The sequence below is a fragment of the Tursiops truncatus genome, chromosome 2 (genome assembly GCF_011762595.2).
Source record: "Tursiops truncatus isolate mTurTru1 chromosome 2, mTurTru1.mat.Y, whole genome shotgun sequence".
Taxonomy (NCBI): domain Eukaryota; kingdom Metazoa; phylum Chordata; class Mammalia; order Artiodactyla; family Delphinidae; genus Tursiops; species Tursiops truncatus.
In genome coordinates, this window is record NC_047035.1 from 21,928,239 (window position 1) to 21,948,288 (window position 20,050).

Below are 20,050 nucleotides of genomic sequence, written 5' to 3' on the forward strand. Positions count from 1 at the left end.
CCACGGGGTTTGTTCCCTGGGAAGATGACAGGCCAAATCTTCATTAAGTTGTTGAGGAATGAAGGAGGGCGGGTGCTCCCTTTTCCCTTCCCACAGTGGCTGGCAGCAGTGAGGCGAGGATGTGTGGGCTCCTGGGAGCCTTTTGTTTGGTTTCTATGGCTGTGACCTCGATTAGCTGCTCTGTGTGGAGAGGAGGGAGGATGCAGCTTTTAACCCTCATTCAGCAGCTTCAACGAGGTCATCTTTTTCTCCTCTGTCCAAGCATAGAGAGATGCATAGAGGCAGCTTTGTGGCATCATTTGAGGGTCTCTGGTCAGAGTTCATTGCTCATACTGGTGAGTGATGGATGCAAGTAGGGGAGAAAAAGGGCTAGGGACTAACAACTTTATTTAATACTTTTCTCTCCCCTCCCTCCCAATAGGGTGGAACTGTGGTCACGCAGAAAATCTATGCTGGGGTCACCAAGACAGGAGATGCATACCAGCTCTGCCCTTTCTAGGCAGCTTCCCAACCCCTGAAACAGGGTTAGTGCTACCTGAGGTGAGAGCCTCTGAGTGGAGTAAGTAGAGGAGCAGATCTAAAGTACTTAGCACAGTGGCTTGCACACAGTACTCCTGTCCACATTTCCTAAGATGGGAGGGGCTAAATTATCCTGGTTGCTTCCAGCAAGCATCCAAAGCATTTGTGGCAGTCGTGAAGAACAATAAAATTCCAGAGGCCTTTTATTTGCTCTAGCCTTCCAGTATTATACACATGGCAGTGTACACACGCACACACACACACACGCACACACACACACGCACGCACACACATACACACACACACATACATCTCTTTTTCAGGTGCTGGTGCCTCACAGGTGGCTCTTGCCATGTTTTGCCCTGTGGTCTTGGTGGTGCCATTTCAGGGCGAACCAATAGGAAATGAAGAAGCAGACCCTAAATGTGAGCAGAAGTCTTAGTCATACTCTCTTCTGCTTCCTTCCTTGCCTTAACATAATCACTAGGCAACTTGTTATGGCTTGTTTTCCAGAAAGGTCCAGAGAAGTCTATTGCATCGTCTAGTTTGTAAGGCCAGCTAATCCTGGGGCATGGTGGGCTTTTGAGTGGGTGCTAACAGATGGTGTGAAAGGAGGTAATTCCTGCCCTGGGGGAACTAACCTGGGAAAATAAAACCAGCACACCTGAAATAATTAGCCACCAATTCCGTGCTAAATCATGTGCTGCTGACCCAGTGTTAGTGCAGTGGGGGTGAGGGTAAATTGGAGATTGGTGAGGGTACCCGTCTCTCGAGGTACCTAGTGCTGTGCCTTGTGGGAAGATTGAGCAGTGTGTGTGTGTGTGTGTGTGTGGATATATACGTATATATATAAACTACATGCGTATATACACATACACGTGTGGCAGCTTTTCCCACATCTTTTTTTTTTAAAATTAGATCAGAGTTTTAATTTTAAGTATTTCATTATAAAATATTATTATAAAATTAAAAGACATTTTAAGGGAAACATAAAAAAGGAGCCATCCCCAATCCCACATCCCCAACACAATTAATTTATCAAAAAGTGTAGCTCATTCTTAGTCTCTTCAGCGTCCAGCCCGGTTCCCCGGCACGGAAAAGGGGCTGAGTGGATGTCTGTTAATGGCCATACCACTAGTTCCTATACCAGGTATCTAGACAGTGACGTTACAGAGGGTGCCAGCCCAGCACCTCTCACAGGCTGAGTTCTTCACTGCATTATTGTGTTGACCTCTTCTCATAGTGTGAGGGGGGCAGTAGCAGAGGCTCAGCATGGCTAGGTAACTAGGGGAGTGCTTAGCAGCTTTTCTGTTAGGCCATCGAGCCTTCCTGAGATACAATAAATGGAGAGAGGTAGGTGCCTAGGGTAGAATGTTTCTCCCACTGCGTCTGGGCAGTGTTAGTGTTTCTCCTTTACCCCGTAGAAGAGGATGTCACTGTTTCCCCCGCCAAACTTCTCAAAGAACATTCTCATTCCTAAGGTATCAGTGCCAACAAGTTCTGTGGCTTCTGTCTACCTGCTTTTCAGGTAAAGCAGGCTTACCTGTTGGTACTTGCACAGCTTTGAAGAGTCCGTCATGGGCCTAGTTGCTGTAAGATGAACTAAAACTGATTCAACTTCTCCTGTCTAGGACCCCCTCCCCTCCCCTTTGCTCTCTTTATCCCGCTAAACAGTTTGAGCCGCAAGTAGGCTGACTGGTCCAGATCTTTGGTCTGGGTTCACTGGATGTATTAGCTTCCTAGAGCTGCCCGAAAAAGTTACCATGAACTGGGTGGCCTAAAACAAGGGAAATTTATTCTCTCATAGTTCTGGAGGCTAGAAATCCGAAGTCAGTGTGTCAGGAGGGCCGTGCGCTCTCACAAGGCTGTGGGAAGAATCCTTTCTTGCCTCTTCTAGTATCTGGTGGTATTGGCAATCCTTGGCATTTCTGGGTTTATGGCAGCATAACGTCAATCTCTGAGTCCATCCCCACATGGTCTTCCCCGTGTATCTCTGTGTCTCCCTGTCCCTTATAAGGACACCAGTGATTGGATTTAGAGCCCACTCTAATCTGGTATGACCTTATCTTAAATAGATTACGTTTGCAAAGACTGTATTTCCGTATAAGGTCATATTCACAGGTTCTGGGGGTTAGGACATCAGCCTACCTTTTGGGAAGATACAGTTGAACCCAGTACACTAGGTGAGCCTTCAGTGTACCGCAGGCCAAGTCAAAGGTAATAATAGTACTGATTTATCGTTCTTATGGAGAAAATTGATTCCTTCTTACGTCTCTAGTGATGTAATTGAGTTGATCCTGTTCTTCTCTCTTGCCCCAACCCTGTGGGTCACCAACAGTACTTATTTTCAAAATAGCCAACTGGAATAATTATTATCCTGGAACAAATAATGCCCATTTCCATTCCTTTATACGATTAAATGTAAATTCATGAGCAGAGACTTTGTTTTGTTCACTTCTATGTCTCCAGCGTCTTAAAGCCATCATCAGCTTGGGACAAAGTAAACCCAACGTCCCTTTATTTATTCACCCAGCATTTATTAAGCAACTAGGTCTGGAGGAAACAGTGCTGCAACTAGTAGTAACTACATTTTATTGAGCATCTACTCATTTTTTGGACACTGGAACAGGCTCTTTGCATACTTTATCATGAATCCTCACAGAAACCACAAAGTAGGTATTGTATCCCTATTTTATAGATGAGAAAACTGGGTGTCAAAATGTTAAACTTTGACCAAAATCATAGAGCTCGTAAGAATCAAGTATGAATCTGAATGATGTGCTGTGGACCCGTCTTTCTCTACCCTTGGAGTGAAGATTTCTGGATGATGTTTCCCAGTTGTTTTCCCCAGAAATCTAATTGAGTAGTTTTTTTTTTTAACTTGATCATCTTTTCAGTATAATAGATTTTAATAAAATATGTAGATAGAAAGGAACTCTGATATACTGTCTAACATAAAACCTCATGGCCAAAAGCAGAAGTGGGAAATATATGCTTTCATTTCAGGCAAATATAAACCTTTAATAATAATAGCATCCCAATTAATAAATGAAAAAGTAATGGGAGAAAATCACCATTTTCCAATCCCTATGAAATAATACCTAGGCACTGATTCTCAATGGCTGCTAAGCGCACAAAATCAGAGGTAATCAATATGAGTTGCCTCCTGATGGAAGTACACAATACCACCTATCAATTTGCTATTCTATCCAGAAATCCAATATGAATTTCATCAGGCCTCTAGATCTAACTATGAATTCATGGAAACATGGGGGGCAGAGAACTTGTTAAATCACAACATAATTAAAATGTGGATTGTGGGACAAACTATATGACAAAAGAACCAGGTTCTTTAACTAATAAATAGAAAGGAAAAAAAAAGATGAAAAAGGAACTTTTATATTAAAAAAGACAACATTTATCAACTAATTGCAGAATTGATTTGAACCAAGTGCAAAAAAAAATCTTTGAGACATTTGGAGAACTTTTAATACTTACTAGATACTGGATAATATTAAGTAATTATAGTTTTTTGCTGTAATATTTTTGTTACGCTTATAAACAGAATCCTTTTCTTTTAGAGATACATGGGGAAATGTTTTTGGATAAAATGATGTGATACTGGGAACTTGCTTCAAAATAATGCAGAGTGGGTAGGGATATAGGTGAAACAAGGTTTGAATGCATTGATAATTAAACTGGTGATACGTACGTGGAGGTTTGTTACACCTTTCTCTCCACTTTTATATATGTTTGAAAATTTCCATAACAAAAAATGTTAAAAAACGTTTTATAATTATTGCTAAAAGGAAGTAGTTCAGAGGGTCTGATAAAACAAGAGGAATGAAGGAAAAAAATCTCTGTCCATATGAAAAATAAGCTGGTCCATTTTCTACTGGAATTGTGTTCACCTACTAGTTAGTATTCTGATGGACCTGCTCTGGGAACAGCAGCTGAGTAGGCTATGGACTGGGTGATCAGGAACAGCAGAAACAACTTAGTTCCTCTTTTAAAGCAATTGTCATGCTCTACCGTCAGCACATTTAGAGCTGAGAGCAGTGATGGTCACTACTGATATTCATGCTGTTACCTGGAACTCTGCCCTTTAAAGAATGTTTCACATACTTCTTTCAGTTAATCGTCAATCACAGCCAGTGAGGTAGATGATATTATCATCACTCGAGAGACCAGGAAGCTGGAGTTCCGACCTGTGAGTTGACCAGAACATACGTAGCGGAGCTGTCACCCCAGCCCTGTCTCGGATGCCGTTAAGCACTGCTGTTCCTTCCTTACTCCTGATCTCACAGCAGCCAAAGCAAGCATTTCTTTTAAACGTGTGCCTTTGTCGGAGCAGGGCTGCGCTACCTGACTTCTTTCTGGATGGACAGTCGTTGCTGAATATAATTGAGAGTAAGAAACAATGCACTGGACATGAAGGTTATGCTAAATTAGAGGGCAGGAGAGGGGACAAATACCCCCCACTTGAATAAGCTCCTACCATCTTCTAGGTGCTGTGCTGAAATCTATCTTCTAGCACTGGGGGTGGGAGTCAAAGCGGAAGAGGGAAGGAGTTAGATCCTCCGTCCTTTTTTTTTTTTTTTTTTAACCCTTAGGGTAAAATGCATAGCATGCAGTCAACTGTAACCACATTAAGGGAATGCGAGTCTCTCCTCTTCCTCCCTTCTCTCAGTTGGCCCCTCTGTGACTTACCTCACCTTCAAGGCTTTCCTTGCTGGGGAAGAAGGATGGGGAACAAAAAGAGAGAGAGAGATTGGCAGGAGGACCAGGTCAAAGCATGGGCACCCCAAACCAAGCTAAGACCCTGGGTGATTTCCCAAACTATAGAGGTGTTCTGCAACTATGTTAGGGGGAAAGAACCTGGTGGACTGATGTGGAAGGTCTCTGGCTTTTTTAGGAAAATGTATTGAGAGGGTAAGAAGGTATTGATTCCCTTTTTCCCTAGACAGTTTTTCTAAGAGAAATGAGTCAGTCAAATCATTTCTCAGATGACCTTTTAAATTCTAAGGAGGCAAGAAAAGCTATTTCTAATTAAATATTTAATGCTTGTTCTAACTTGTGTACTAATATTATATCAGGTTTGTGATACAATATATTCTGTGATACAATGTACGTATAGAATATGTTGGAGTCCCTTGTGTAGTCATATGGGGTTCAAATGTGTGCACATTTAAAAATTGTTTCATGACTGAGACAATGTAACAGGGTACGTGCCCAGAAGTGACCCACACATTTTCTGGATGTTATTTCATTAATCAGTAAAAAGGAAGGGTTGTAGGCACTAATCTCTCAAAAACTCTGAGGCATGGAACATCATTCTGCTATTTTAAATGAGATTTGTATCTCTGTTTTACAAGATCTTATTATGTCTGGAATTTATAGGAAGCCAAGGTCAGGTGTTGGAACAGAACCCCCAATTATCAATACATTATCCTAAGGGAAAATGGCCCCCACTTTCTAGTGCTACTTTGAGGAATATATTGTGGCAAAGATTGGGGTTGCTGACATCATGTTTACTTTGTTGATAGAACTTCAGGCACTTACTGTGCACTCAGAGTGCTGGGTGTGCACTCTGAGATGGCTCACTCAATCTGAAAATGGGGATAATAATAGCACGTCTTCAAAGGATTGTTGCAAGTAAGGCTTCATCGAGTTAATATGTACAAAAAATATGCTCGAGTGGTTGCTGTGGTGTCATTGTCATCATCGTTGTTGATCCTCACAATGGCCGGTAGTGTGGCTTAGGTCTTAGGGTCCTCTCCATCCTGTACACAAGGGTCAAGTGTGGGGTTAGACAGAACTGGGAAGGGAATCCAGGCATTCTGACACTGAGTCACCAAGCATCCTGTGACCCACGTAGGGGACCCTTTAGTAAAGCAGTAATCCTATATTATAGATCTACCTTTTACTTTTTTTGACTCTGACTTGCTAGTAGCAATTCTATATGCTGATATGGAAAATCCCAAATACATTATTAAGTTAAAAAAAAGTGCCAAATAACACACCCTGGTTATACTTTAATCCCAGTTGTGTTATTTTTAAAAGGGTATTCATATATGCTTTACAAACACAAACATTTCTGAAGCGGGTACATAAAAAATTCTTAACAGTGGTTACCCCTGGGGAATGGGAATGATTGCTAGAATAGGTAGATTTTTACTTTTTATTTTATATCCTTATATACTGTTTGAAATTGTCATGAGTTTTTTTATGTTTAAAAAATTTAAAAAAAAAGAAAAAGGAAGGTGTGTTAGTCTGTTCAGGCTGCTATAACAAAATACCACAGACTGGGTGACTTATTATATAAACAACAGAAATAAGTTATTTCTCATAATTCTGGGGGCTGGAAGTCTGAGATCAGGTAAGGGTCCTCCTTGTTGTATCCTCACGTGGTGGAAGGGCTCCTTTATAAGAGCACTAATGCCATTCATGAGAGCTCCACCCTCATTACTTAATCATGTTCCAAAGGCCCCACCTCCTAACGCCATCACAGTGGGAACTGGGTTCCAGCATGGGAGTTTTGGGAGGACATCAACATTCAGAGTAGAGCAAAGGGGGAGAAGAGTCCAACAATAACCCATTTCTGTAAGTGTTTCCCAAACCCAGAAGATCTCCTTGTCCCAAGTAGACAACCTTTGGGAAAGGAAACATGACACTCTAAGTCTGGAGCTAGGAGATTCGTAATATATATATTAGCATATTAAAGGTTGTGAGGAGCTACAGTAAAGAAACCTGCACAGCACATTTTTTTTTTCATCTTTATTACACCTATTAGTATCCTGCAGAATTACATTTCATGGCACAGCAGTTTTGGAAATGGTATAAAAATTTAAGAAAAGGTGACTTAGCCTTCTGTCAACTGCAAGTAGAAGAAAGGTGAGTATTTCTTCAGGAATGGTGGGAGAGGTGCCTGGTGGTCCAGTGGGATGATGCTGGGTCTTAGATTCAGACACACCTGGGTCCAAATCCTGGGTTTTCCATTCACTAGGAGGTTAGGTTTTCCATTACCTAACCTCTGGGTCTCAGCGTGCTCACCTGTGAAAGAGGAAGAGGAATTCCTGAGGATGTTTTCAGGAATAAATTAGATAAGTACCTGGTTCTAATAGGTGTTAGTTCTCCTCACCCTTCTCCATCTCTCTATCTCCTTCTATTGTAATACTGCTGTGCCTTTGTTCATGAACACCCACATTTACCAAAACAAATTACTGAAGGATTCCCTCCATTTATGAAAGGCTTCATTTCAGGATTTATCAAAGGCCAGGCTCTCAGGTAACAAGTTCTTGCATTTTCAATGTGACTCCATTTCTAAAATCTTGATTTTCAGATACCTATTTCAAGAATGTGCCTGATAGAGAAATTCATTCTCTAAATCGCATCTGGGTTTGCCTGCTCCGGGTCGTTCCAGGCCCAGCACCAAGGTTGCCTGTTACTCTCATTTTCTGTGCCAGGATTAATGCTCAAAAACAGTGGAAACAAATTTCAGGGTTAAATGTAAAAGTATGTGCAGGAAAGCATGGCCTTTTCAAAGTAACCTTTGCATTGAGCTCTTGGAATCTAATTTCCCAAGTGTTATTTGCCTCCCCAAAGTACCCACGCTTGTGCAGATTGAGTTGAAAGTTCAGGAAGTATTAACAAAAGGAATCGGAAGCAAGATCTCTGAAGAATCTGCCTATCTGCGCCTGGCCTCTCTCTCCTCCTGGGTGTGCCCGCCCCGCCTGGGAAGGCCAGTGAGTAACCTGCGCATTTTTTTTTTTTCCATCTTGGCCCTTCCCACCCAGACTAGAGAACTGAGTGGCAGACAGGCAGGCAGGCAGGCGGCGGTGAGTCCTGTTCAAGCATGCATGGAGCATACCTCTACCTGCACCCAAGTCCTGGACCCCTCGCCACCCTTCCCCCACCCCAGGAGGAGCCAGAGCCCCGGCCAGGGTCCACAGGGGGTTTTTGCCCCCCACGGTAAGGGCTGCCAGCAGTGGAACCACTTCATTTTATTTGCTTTGGCGTTGGCTTTCCTTTTCCATTGTGTTTAGATGGGAGAGTTTCTGATAGAATTGAAGGTGTTTTGTTTTGTTGATTGGCTAGTTCTCAGTGGTCCCAAGACAAAGGCATGTCTTCTCCCAGCAGGGTTTATTAGAACTTGTAATCTGATAGCCTGGCCTTGAGCAAAATTTAACCTTCTAATTACCTCTGGTTAGTATAGTTTACCCTTTAGCCCCATAGGAAAAAAAATTACATTGCTTACCAAATGGGTTTTGGAGAAGGAAAAGTGGTAAGAATTGTGAGCATTTTGATACATGGGCACCTCTGACTAATTGAAAAGTAGCTTAATTGTTACCATAGCTTTAAAATAGACCAAGATGACATTTTGTCTCAAAACTAAAACTAGTCAACAGAAAACCCTATTTTCAGTGTCCAATGAAAGATACCAGCAGAAGGGTTTGAGTCAAAGAGTTAAAAGATAAGTTGGTTCCATTAAATATACAGGAACATGGAAGTATTGAATTAAATCTGTGGTGCTCTGGGAAGAAAGAAGTCAGATGTTCAATGTGGGATTCATGTGGCATTTAACGGAGAAAACTGAGACCTTTGTGTGGTGTGTGGAGAGTTCTTTGAAGAGAGAGTCAGAAGGCAGATGGAGGAGGCTGGGAAGCAGGTTTTTTGCATGGAGCTAGTGCCAAGGACTTCTCCCTTGATTGCTGTGGGTGAGAGTAATTCAGAGCAATCAAGTGCTGCATTGTTAACAGGCTTCTGAGTTTCAAATATTTATTCTAAACACAAGCCGTTGATTGCACTGGCATGTGAAGGAATAAAACTGTTGCCTCTGGGTCCTGGCCTCACCCAAACTTTAATATCTAAGGAGATTTCAAGAAAAATGTCACAGGAAAGACAGCATTTGTGTATGTGTCACGTGAATTTGGTACTATACCAGTATAGTACTGTCTATTTGAGACGGCCCTATTTTTTAACAGCCATGAGGAATTACATCGTCATTAGAGAGTGAAGATGATGCACTAAGCGATTTTGTAGGAGCACGGCCTGGGAAGCTGTAACAGAAATTGCCCAGACTGGAGGCGCTTACAAGACACATGTGCAAGTTTGGCCAGTGCCCAGGTATCTGCAGAGGCAGCCCAGGTTCTTTCTTGGCACCGCTCTGCAGGCAACTGAAGGATTCTCTATAAGGAGCAACCTGTACTTCACATGTCTAGGTTTTTAGAGCAGCAGTAAACAATAGCGCTGAAAAGTACTGTACCCAGAGGGTATGAAGTCGTGGTATGTGTGTATTGAAGTGGGAAGGGGCACAGGCAGGGTGACTGTCCCCTTCTTAGATAGCATACCTCTCTTCTAAGTTTCAGGAAAGTACAGGGTGGCTTTTGCTGAGCAGAAATCAGTAATTCTTCATCATTGTGGTTATCACTGTTCCTGTGGTGATAATGCCAGTAGTTTGCTTTCTTACAGCTCTGGATTCCCCTTGGCTAGTGAATCAAAAGCATAGATGGACTGCGGCCCAATCAGCCAGCTCATTAGAAGACGTCCAGGAACGCCACTTATTTTGTTGCCAACTGAGCAAGAGATGGGGGTGGGAACCCTCATGATGATTTTACCTAAAGATGCAGGGTTTCAATTGGTGACTCTTTTCAGTGATGATTGAAAAACAAACAGATGCAGCTTCAGGCCACCTGTGGAGTTAACAGTACTGATAGCCACTCTGGGTCTCACAGGCACTTGCGCTTTGGATCCTAAGCATTACAGTATAAAAGCATCGCCATTCTTACCAAACCTCCTCCTCTCCCAGATCCAGTGCTTAGGAAGAGAATAGTTCTGAAGAGTGTGGGCAACGTTTCTTCCTATAGAGGGCCTGTTCTAAATGTTTTCAGAACTTCCTGGAATTTCTGCATAAACTAAAATGAGTGCAATATCTTCTTGAACCTGGCTTTTCTGAGGCATCTTTATGGTAAATTTATCATTTCTTTTTATTTCATTGTGTTTTTCATCCACTCCTGTTTCTTAGTCTTTGAAGCAGTGAACCTACCAAGCAGAGTGAAAACTGGCTGTATTAAACGGGAACCAAACCGTGCACTTGAGACAGCTTTGCATTTGAGCAGAGTCTGCTTTCTCCTATACTCTCTAAAGAGCCTTCAGGCACTACCCAGCCCTGGCCACTTCTCTGCCAGCCTGTGTTTTCTGGTTTCTGCAGCTCTTTTCTCTACCACCTCCTGCTGTCCCAGACCTCACAAGTAGGTATTTAGAGAATTCAAGGGGAGTTAACCAAAAGGGCATGGTGATTTTTCCAAAACACAGAAAGCAGCACCTTAGTAGGGATGCTATAATAGCTGCTGCTACATCCCAGCCAGACTGCATACATCTTAGGGCCTGGGGCAAGGAAGACAGTTGTGGATTCAGCCACTGTAGTTTAGTGCATTTCCTCAACAGTCACAGTCAGGGCAAGGGTGATGAAGTAGGGAAGTGGAACGAAGAGGGCTTTGCCAGCAGCTGGTGGCAAAAATATAATTAGCCTCAGCCTGTAATCTTCAGTGAGCTCCAGCTTCCTGCTCCTCAAGACTAGTTGCTACTTTTGTGTTATCTTTTTTCTGTCATATTTCTTCTGCGTTGCTTCTCCTCGTGTTAATGGTTTGGGGTCCCTTGGAGGATGTAGCCCTGGTAATCATTCAGTCACCTTTCATCTGTAGGCATATCCTCAGCCCAGAAGAGACATCACAGAGAGACCTGCCCTAAAACAAATCCTCGTACGGGTGGCGTGTCATCTAGCACCATCTTTAAAAACATCAAAGGATAAAATAAAACGTGCTAATAGATTTCTTTTGCTTTAGTTTGAGACCAAGATCGTGAGGATTAAGATATGTGTGTGTGTGTGTGTGTGTGTGTGTGTGTGTGTGTGCGCGCGTGCGCACGCACCCAGGCAGGAGTAGAAATGAGGAATATCAGATGGAATGCCAACCTGAGAATTTTATAACTTTGTGAGCTTAGGGTGAAAACTTTGGCCCACACGTAGAAATCACATTTGGCTGGAGCCGATATTTTTCTTCCACTAGGTTGTATAGTAAATTGATTGAAAAAATGGCGCCAATTATTTCCCTCTTTGAATCTAGACCCTTGTGATGTGATTTTGTAGCTTCTCTTACCAAGAAGTGGAATCTGTTTCCCCAGCCCTTGAATCTGTGCTTGTCCTCATAACTTACTTTGGCCAATAGAATGTGCAGAAGTAAAGAAGTAAAGGTGTGCTTGTGTACTGGTCCCCAGCCTAGGTGTTTTTTTTTTTTTAAACATCTTTATTAGAGTATAATTGCTTTACCATGCTGTGTTAGTTTCCGCTTTATAACAAAGTGAATCAGTTGTACATATACATATGTCCCTATATCTCTTCCCTCTTGCATCTCCCTGCCTCCCACCCGCCCTATCCCACCCCTCTAGGTGATCACAAAGCACCCAGCTTATCTCCTGTGCTATGCAGCGGCTTCCCACTAGCTATTTTACGTTTGGTAGTGTATATATGTCCATGCCACTCTCTCACTTAGTCCCAGCTTACCCTTCCCCCTTCCCGTGTCCACAAGTCCATACACTATGTCTGCGTCTTCATTTCTGTCCTGCCCCTCTGTTCTACAGAACCTTTTTTTTTTTTAGATTCCATATATACAATATGTTAGCATATGGTATTTGTTTTTCTCTCTCTGACTTACTTCACTCTGTATGACAGACTCTAGGTCCATCCACCTCACTACAAATAACTCAATATTGTTTCTTTTTATGGCTGAGTAATATTCCATTGTATGTATGTGCCACATCTTCTTTATCCATTCATCTGTCGATGGACACTTAGGTTGCTTCCATGTCCTAGCTATTATAAATAGAGCTGTAGTGAACATTGTGGTACATGACTCTTTTTGAATTACGGTTTTCTCAGAGTATATGCCCAGGAGTGGGATTGCTGGGTTGTGTGCTAGTTCTATTTTTAGTTTTTTAAGGAACCTCCATACTGTTCTCCATAGTGGCTGTATCAATTTACATTCCCACCAACAGTGCAAGAGGGTTCCCTTTTCTCCACACCCTCTCCAGCATTTATTGTTTGTAGGGTTTTTGATGATGGCCATTCTGACTGGTGTGAGGTGCTGCCTCATTGTAGTTTTCATTTGCATTTCTCTAATGATTAATGATGTTGAGCATTCTTTCATGTGTTTGTTGGCAGTCTGCATATCTTCTTTGGAGAAATGTCTATTTAGGTCTTCTGCCCATTTTTGGATTGGGTTGTTTGTTTTTTTGTTATTGAGCTGCATGAGCTGCTTGTAAATTTTGGAGATTAATCCTTTGTCAGTTGCTTCAGTTGCAAATATTTTCTCCCATTCTGAGGGTTGTCTTTTCATCTTGTTTATGGTTTCCTTTGCTGTACAAAAGCTTTTAGTTTCATTAAGTCACATTTGTTTATTTTTGTTTTTATTTCCATTTCTCTAGGAGGTGGGTCAAAAAGGATCTTGCTGTGATTTATGTCATAGAGTGTTCTGCCTCTGTTTTCCTCTAAGAATTTTATAGTGTCTGGCCTTAAATTTAGGTCTTTAATCCATTTTGAGTTTATTTTTGTGTATGGTGTTAGGGAGTGTTCTAATTTCATCCTTTTACATGTAGCTGTCCAGTTTTCCCAACACCACTTATTGAAGAGTCTGTCTTTTCTCCATTGTATATACTTGCCTCCTTTATCAAAAATAAGGTGACCATATGTGTGTGGGTTTATCTCTGGGCTTTCTATCCTGTTCCAGTGATCTATCTTTCTGTTTTTGTGCCAGTACCATACTGTCTTGATTACTGTAGCTTTGTAGTATAGTCTGAAGTCTGGGAGCCTGGTTCCTCCAGCTCCGTTTTTCTTTCTCAAGATAGCTTTGGCTATTCGGGGTCTTTTCTGTTTCCATACAAATTGTGAAATTTTTTGTTCTAGTTCTGTGAAAAATGCCATTGGTAGTTTGATAGGGATTGCATTGAATCTGTAGATTGCTTTGGGTAGTGTAGTCATTTTCACAGTGTTGATTCTTCCAATCCAAGAACATGGTATATGTCTCCGTTTGTATCATCTTTAATTTCTTTCATCAGTGTCTTATAGTTTTCTGCATACAGGTCTTTTGTCTCCCTAGGTAGGTTTATTCCTAGGTATTTTATTCTTTTTGTTGCATTGGTAAATGGGAATGTTTCCTAAATTTCTTTCAGACTTTTCATCATTAGTGTATAGGAATGCAAGAGATTTCTGTGCATTAATTTTGTATCCTGCTACTTTACCAAGTGCATTGATTGGCTCTAGTAGTTTTCTGGTAGTGTCTTTAGGATTTTCTATGTATAGTATCATATCATCTGCAAACAGTGACAGCTTTTCTTCTTGTTTTCCGATTTGGATTCCTTTTATTTCTTTTTCTTCTCTGGTTGCTGTGGCTAAAACTTTCAAAACTATGTTGAATAATAGTGGTGAGAGAGGACAACCTTGTCTTGTTCCTGATGTTAAAAGAAATGGTTTCAGTTTTTTGCCATTGAGAATGATGTTGGCTGTGGGTTTGTCATATATGGCCTTTATTATGTTGAGGTAAGTTCCTTCTATGCCTACTTTCTGGAGGGTTTTTATCATAAATGGTTGTTGAATTTTGTTGAGAGCTTTTACTGCATCTATTGAGATGATCATATGGTTTTTCTCCTTCAGTTTTTAAATATGGTTTATCACATTGATTCACGTGCATATATTGAAGAATCGTTGCATTCTTGGGATAAACCCCACTTGATCATGGTGTATGATCTTTTTAATGTGCTGTTGGATTCTGTTTGCTAGTATTTTGTTGAGGATTTTTGCATCTATGTTCATCGGTGATATTGGCCTGTACTTTTCTTTCTTTGTGACATCTTTGTCTGGTTTTGGTATCAGCATGATGGTGGCCTCATAGAATGAGTTTGGGAGTGTTCCTTCCTGTGTTATATTTTGGAAGAGTTTGAGAAGGATAGGTGTTAGCTCTTCTCTAAATGTTTGATAGAATTCGTCGTTGACGCCATCTGGTCCTGGGCTTTTGTTGGTTGGAAGATTTTTAATCATAGTCTCAATTTCAGTGCTTGTGATTGGTCTGTTTATATATTCTGTTTCTTCCTGATTCAGTCTTGGAAGGTTGTGCTTTTCTAAGAATTTGTCCATTTCTTCCAGGTTGTCCATTTTATTGGCATATAGTTGCTTGTAGTAATCTCTCATGAGCCTTTGTATTTTTGCAGTGTCAGTTGTTTCTTCTCCTTTTTCATTTCTAATTGTATTGATTTGAGTCTTCTCCCTTTTTTCCTTGATGGTCTGGCTAATGGTTTATCAATTTTGTTTATCTTCTCAAAGAACCAGCTTTTAGTTTTATTGATCTTTGCTATTGTTTCATTCATTTCTTTTTCATTTATTTCTGATCTGATCTTTATGATTTCTTTCCTCTGGTAACTTTGGGGCTTTTTTGTTGTTCTTTCTCTAATTGCTTTAGGTATAAGTTTATGTTGTTTATTTGTGATGTTTCTTGTTTCTTTTTTTTTTTTTTTCTTTTTGCAGTATGCGGCCTCTCACTGCTGTGGCCTCTCCCGTTGCGGGGCACAGGCTCCGGATGCACAGGCTCAGCGGCCATGGCTCATGGGCCCAGCCGCTCCACAGCATGTGGGATCTTCCGGGGCCAGGGCACGAACCCGTGTCCCCTGCATCAGCAGGCGGACTCTCAACCACTGCGCCACCAGGGAAGCCCTGTTCCATGTTTCTTGAGGTAGGGTTGTATTGCTATAAACGTCCCTCTTAGAACTGCTTTTGCTGCATCCCATAAGTTTTGGGTCATCGTGTTTTCATTGTCATTTGTTTTAGATATTTTTTGATTTTCTCTTTGATTTCTTCAGTGATCTCTTGGTTATTTAGTAGTGTATTGTTTAGCCTCCATGTGTTTGTATTTTTTACAGATTTTTTCCTGTAATTGATATCTAGTCTTGTAGCGTTGTGGTTGGAAAAGATACTTGATATGATTTCAGTTTTCTTAAGTTTACCAAGGCTTGGTTTGTGACCCAAGATATCATCTATCCTGGAGAATGTTCCATGAGCACTTGAGAGGAAAGTGTATTCTGTTGATTTTGGATGGAATGTCCTGTTAATATCCATTAAGTCCATTTTGTTTAATGTATCATTTAAAGCTTGTGTTTTCTTATTTATTTTCATTTTGGATGATCTGTCCATTGATGAAAGTGGGTTGTTAACGTCCCCTACTATGATTTTGTTACTGTCCATTTCCCCTTTTATGGCTGTTAGCATTTGCCTTACGTATTGAGGTGCTCCTATGTTGGGTGCATAAATATTTACAATTGTTATATGTTCCTCTTGGATTGATCCCTTGATTGTTATGTAGTGTCCTTCTTTTGTCTCTTGAAATAGTCTTTATTTTAAAGTCTATTTTGTCTGATATGAGAATTGCTACTCCAGCTTTCTTTTGATTTTCATTTGCATGGAATATCTTTTTCCATCCCCTCACTTTCAGTCTGTATGTGTCCCTAGGTCTGAAGTGGGTCTCTGTAGACAGCATATGTATGGGTCTTGTTTTTATATCCATTCAGCCAGTCTATGTCTTTTGGTTGGAGCATTTAAGCCATTTACATTTAAGGTAGCTATCAATATGCATGTTCCTATTACCATTTTCTTAATTGTTTTGGGTTTGTTATTGTAGATCTTTTCCTTCTCTTGTGTTTCCTGCCTAGAGAAGTTCATTTAGCATTTGCTGTAAAGCTGGCTTGGTGGTGCCGAATTCTCTTCGCTTTTGCTTGTCTGTAAAGGTTTTAATTTCTCCATTGAATCTGAATGAGATCCTTGCTGGGTAGAGTAATCTTGGTTGTAGGTTTTTCCCTTTCATCACTTTAAATATGTCCTGCCACTCCCTTCTGGCTTGCACAGTTTCTGCTGAAAGATCAGCTGTTAACGTTAATATGTGTCTTGGCATGTTTCTCCTTGGATTTATCCTGTATGGGACTCTGTGCGCTTCCTGGACTTGATTTACTATTTCCTTTCCTTTCCTTTCCTTTCCATATTAGGGAAGTTTTCAACTATAATCTCTTCAAATATTTTCACAGTCCCTTTCTTTTTCTCTTCTTCTTCTGGGACCGCTATAATTCGAATGTTGGTGCGTTTAATGTTGTCCCAGAGGTCTCTGTGACTGTCCTCAATTCTTTTCATTCTTTTTTCTTTATTCTGCTGTGCGGTAGTTATTTCCACTATTATATCTTCCAGGTCACTTATCCATTATTCTCCTATTGATTTCTTCTAGAGAAGTCTTAATTCATTTATTGTGTTGTTCATCATTGTTTGTTTTCTCTTTAGTTCTTCTAGGTCCTTGTTAAACATTTCTTGTATTTTCTCCATTCTATTTCCAAGATTTTGGATCATCTTTACTATCATTACTCTGAATTCTTTTTCAGGTAGACTGCCTGTTTCCTCTTCATTTGTTTGGTCTGGTGGGTTTTTACCTTGCTCCTTCATCTCCTGTGTGTTTCTCTGTCTTCTCATTTTGCTTAACTTACTGTGTTTGGGGTCTCCTTTTCACAGGCTGCAGGTTCGTAGTTCCCGTTGTTTTTGGTGTCTGCCCCCAGTGGGTGAGGTTGGTTCAGTGGGTTGTGTAGGCTTCCTGGTGGAGGGGAGTGGTGCCTGTGTTCTGGTGGATGAGGCTGGATCTTGTGTTCCTGGTGGGCAGCACCACATCCAGTGGTGTGTTTTGGGGTGTCTGTGACCTTATGATATTAGGCAGCCTCTCTGCTAATGGGTGTGGCTGTGTTTCTGTCTTGCTAGTTGTTTGGCATAGGGTGTCCCGCACTCTAGCTTGCTGGTGATTGAGTGGAGCTGGGTCTTAGTGTTGAGATGGAGATCTCTCGGAGAGCTTTCGCCATTTGATATTACATGGAGCTGGGAGGTCTCTGGTGGACCAATGCCCTGAACTTGGCTCTGCCATCTGAGAGGCACAGGCCTGACACCTGGCTGGAGCACGAAAATCCTGTCAGCCACATGGCTCAGAAGAAAAGGGAGGAAAAAAATAAAATAAAATAAAGTTTTTAAAATAAAAAATTTTTTAAAAAGCAATTAAAAAAAGAAAAGAAAGAAAGAAGAGAGCAACCAAACCAAAAAATAAATCCACCAATGATAACAAGTGCTAAAACCTATACTAAAATAAGGAAACAAAAAATGGGCAGACAGAACCCTAAGACAAGTGGTAAAGGCAAAGCTATACAGACAAATTCACACAAAGAAGCATACACATACACACTCACAAAAAGAGAAAAAGCAAAAAATAATATATAGCTATATATATAAAAAAAGGGAAGAGAGCAACCAAATTAATAAACAAAGTTACCAATGATAATATCCTCTAAATACTAAACTAAGAGAAAGATAAGACCAGAAATAAATTAGATGCAGACAGCAAACCCCAAGTCTACAGTTGCTCCCAAAGTTCACTGCCTCAATTTTGGGATGATTCGTTGTCTATTCATGTATTCCACAGATGCTGGGTACATCAAGTTGATTGTGGAGATTTAATCCACGGCTCCTGAGGCTGCTGGGAGAAATTTCCCTTTCTCTTCTTTGTTCGCACAACTCCTGGGGTTCAGCTGTGGATTTGGCCCTGCCTCTGCGTGTAGGTCACCTGAGGGTGCCTGTTCTTTGCTCAGACAGGACGGAGTTAAAGTAGCAGCTGATTCGGGGGCTCTGGCTCATTCAGGCCAGGGGGAGGGAGGGGTACGGATGCGGGGTGAGCCTGCGGCTGCAGAGGCCAACATGACATTGCAACAGCCTGAGGCGCACCGTGTGTTCTCCCGGGGAAGTTGTGCCTGGATCACGGGACCTGGCAGTGGCAGGCTGCACAGGCTCCCGGGAGGGGCTGTGTGGAGAGTGACCTGTGCTTGCACACAGGGTTCTAGGTGGCTTCAGCAGCAGCCTTAGTGTCTCATGGCCGTCTCTGGCGTCCGAGCTGATAGCCGCAGCTCGTGCCCTTCTCTGGAACTCACTTAGGCAGTGCTCTGAATCCCCTCTCCTCGTGCACCCCAAAACAGTGGTCTCTTGCCTCTTAGGCAGGTCCAGACTTTTTCCTGGCCTCCCTCCCGCCTAGCTGTGGTGCACTAGCCACCTCAGCCCAGCCTAGGTCTTAAATGGCCTTGTATACCTTTGCTTGCTCCCTTGGAATCCAGTCTAGTCACCATAGGGACAACTCCTGGACTCGCTTTCTGTGGCACTAAGACCCTTGTCACCCCAGCTGATAGTGGTCTTCTACCGGACATGTGAGTGAAGCAGTCCTAGACCAGCTATCTGACCTTAGACACGTGAGTGGATCCAGCAGAGATCAGACAAACTGATCCAGATCCATAGACTCTTGAGCAATAATTAGTGCTTATTGTTTCAAGCTACTGAGTTCTGGAACGGTTTATCATGCTAACAGTAAGTAATGGATACATGTGGTCATCTGGAAATAGTCCCTCTGTGTTCACTTTTGGGTCTTTTAATGTCATCACAAATGCTTAGTGCAACTCAACGTAAGAGATTCAGTCATTGGATGGAGAGGTTCTGTTAGGTGGGTGCATGGGTGGGGTCCCAGTGCTTATCATTATCGGCATTACTTTGAGACCTTTTTAACAACACAGACACCTGGGCCTTGTGCCAGAGTATTCAACTAAATATCTGTAGATGGGAACCAGGAATCTATAATTTAGAAAGCTCTGGTGATTGGCTAAGATTGAAAACCAATAATCCAATGGTCTTGTCAATTCCTTCCATTACTGAAAGAGGTTATGATTCCAGTTCACCTGTACTTAGGCAAGGAACACGCAAGTGGTTCAGAGTTCACTACTGACTTGGTGTACTTCCAGCTGCATAAGTAAACTTTATAATCACCTTTGAGCTAAAGCACATTGACCTGGTCTTAGATCGGAAAAAATTCACAGGTGCAGACTGATGGTGGCTGGAATTGTGTATCGTTCATCATTGCATCTCCTGGGATTTAGAACATGGTATGGACTCCATGAATAAATCTTGGGCATTAGGGATGTCATAGGACCCTGCTTTGAGGACCTTGTCGTGTAATGGGGGCAAAAATCAGAGATCCATTTCTTGTTACGTGTTAAGAAAACAAAGCAAAAAAAAAGCAAACAGTGTTTTAATTAATAAATTACAGATTAATTTTTGCTATGGTGGATGTATCAGTTAGTTGTCAATACACTAACGCTGGGTTACAAGCAACCACAAAATCTCAGTGGCATCCAATAATATGCTTTTATTAACCCCCATGACTGTAGGTTGGGGTGGGGAGAGTCAGCTGATCTTGACTGGACTTACTCGGGGGTGGCTTTACTCCACATGTCCCTCATCCTCCCCCTGGGACCAGCTGTTAGCTTGGGCATGTTCTTGTCATGGTTGATGGCAGAGATACAAGAGCACAAGCCACAATGAGCAAACTCACTTCAGTCCTCTGGTTGTGTCATTAATCTGTTAACATCCTGTTGG

General features: G+C 41.7%; 1 protein-coding gene across 6 annotated transcripts in view; it reads left to right on the forward strand.

The window, feature by feature from the left end:
* Positions 1 to 20,050, forward strand: part of STON2 (stonin 2) — a 147,719-nt gene that overhangs the window by 78,770 nt on the left and 48,899 nt on the right. The window contains exon 1 of one of the 6 annotated variants that reach the window (XM_019919805.3): positions 7,819 to 8,490. The exons of the other annotated variants lie outside the window; for them this stretch is intronic. Coding sequence (XP_019775364.3) covers positions 8,037 to 8,490 — 454 coding nt within the window. The 5' untranslated portion in view covers positions 7,819 to 8,036. Of the gene's footprint in view, positions 1 to 7,818; positions 8,491 to 20,050 lie in introns of those variants that run through there. 6 annotated transcript variants of the gene reach the window in all.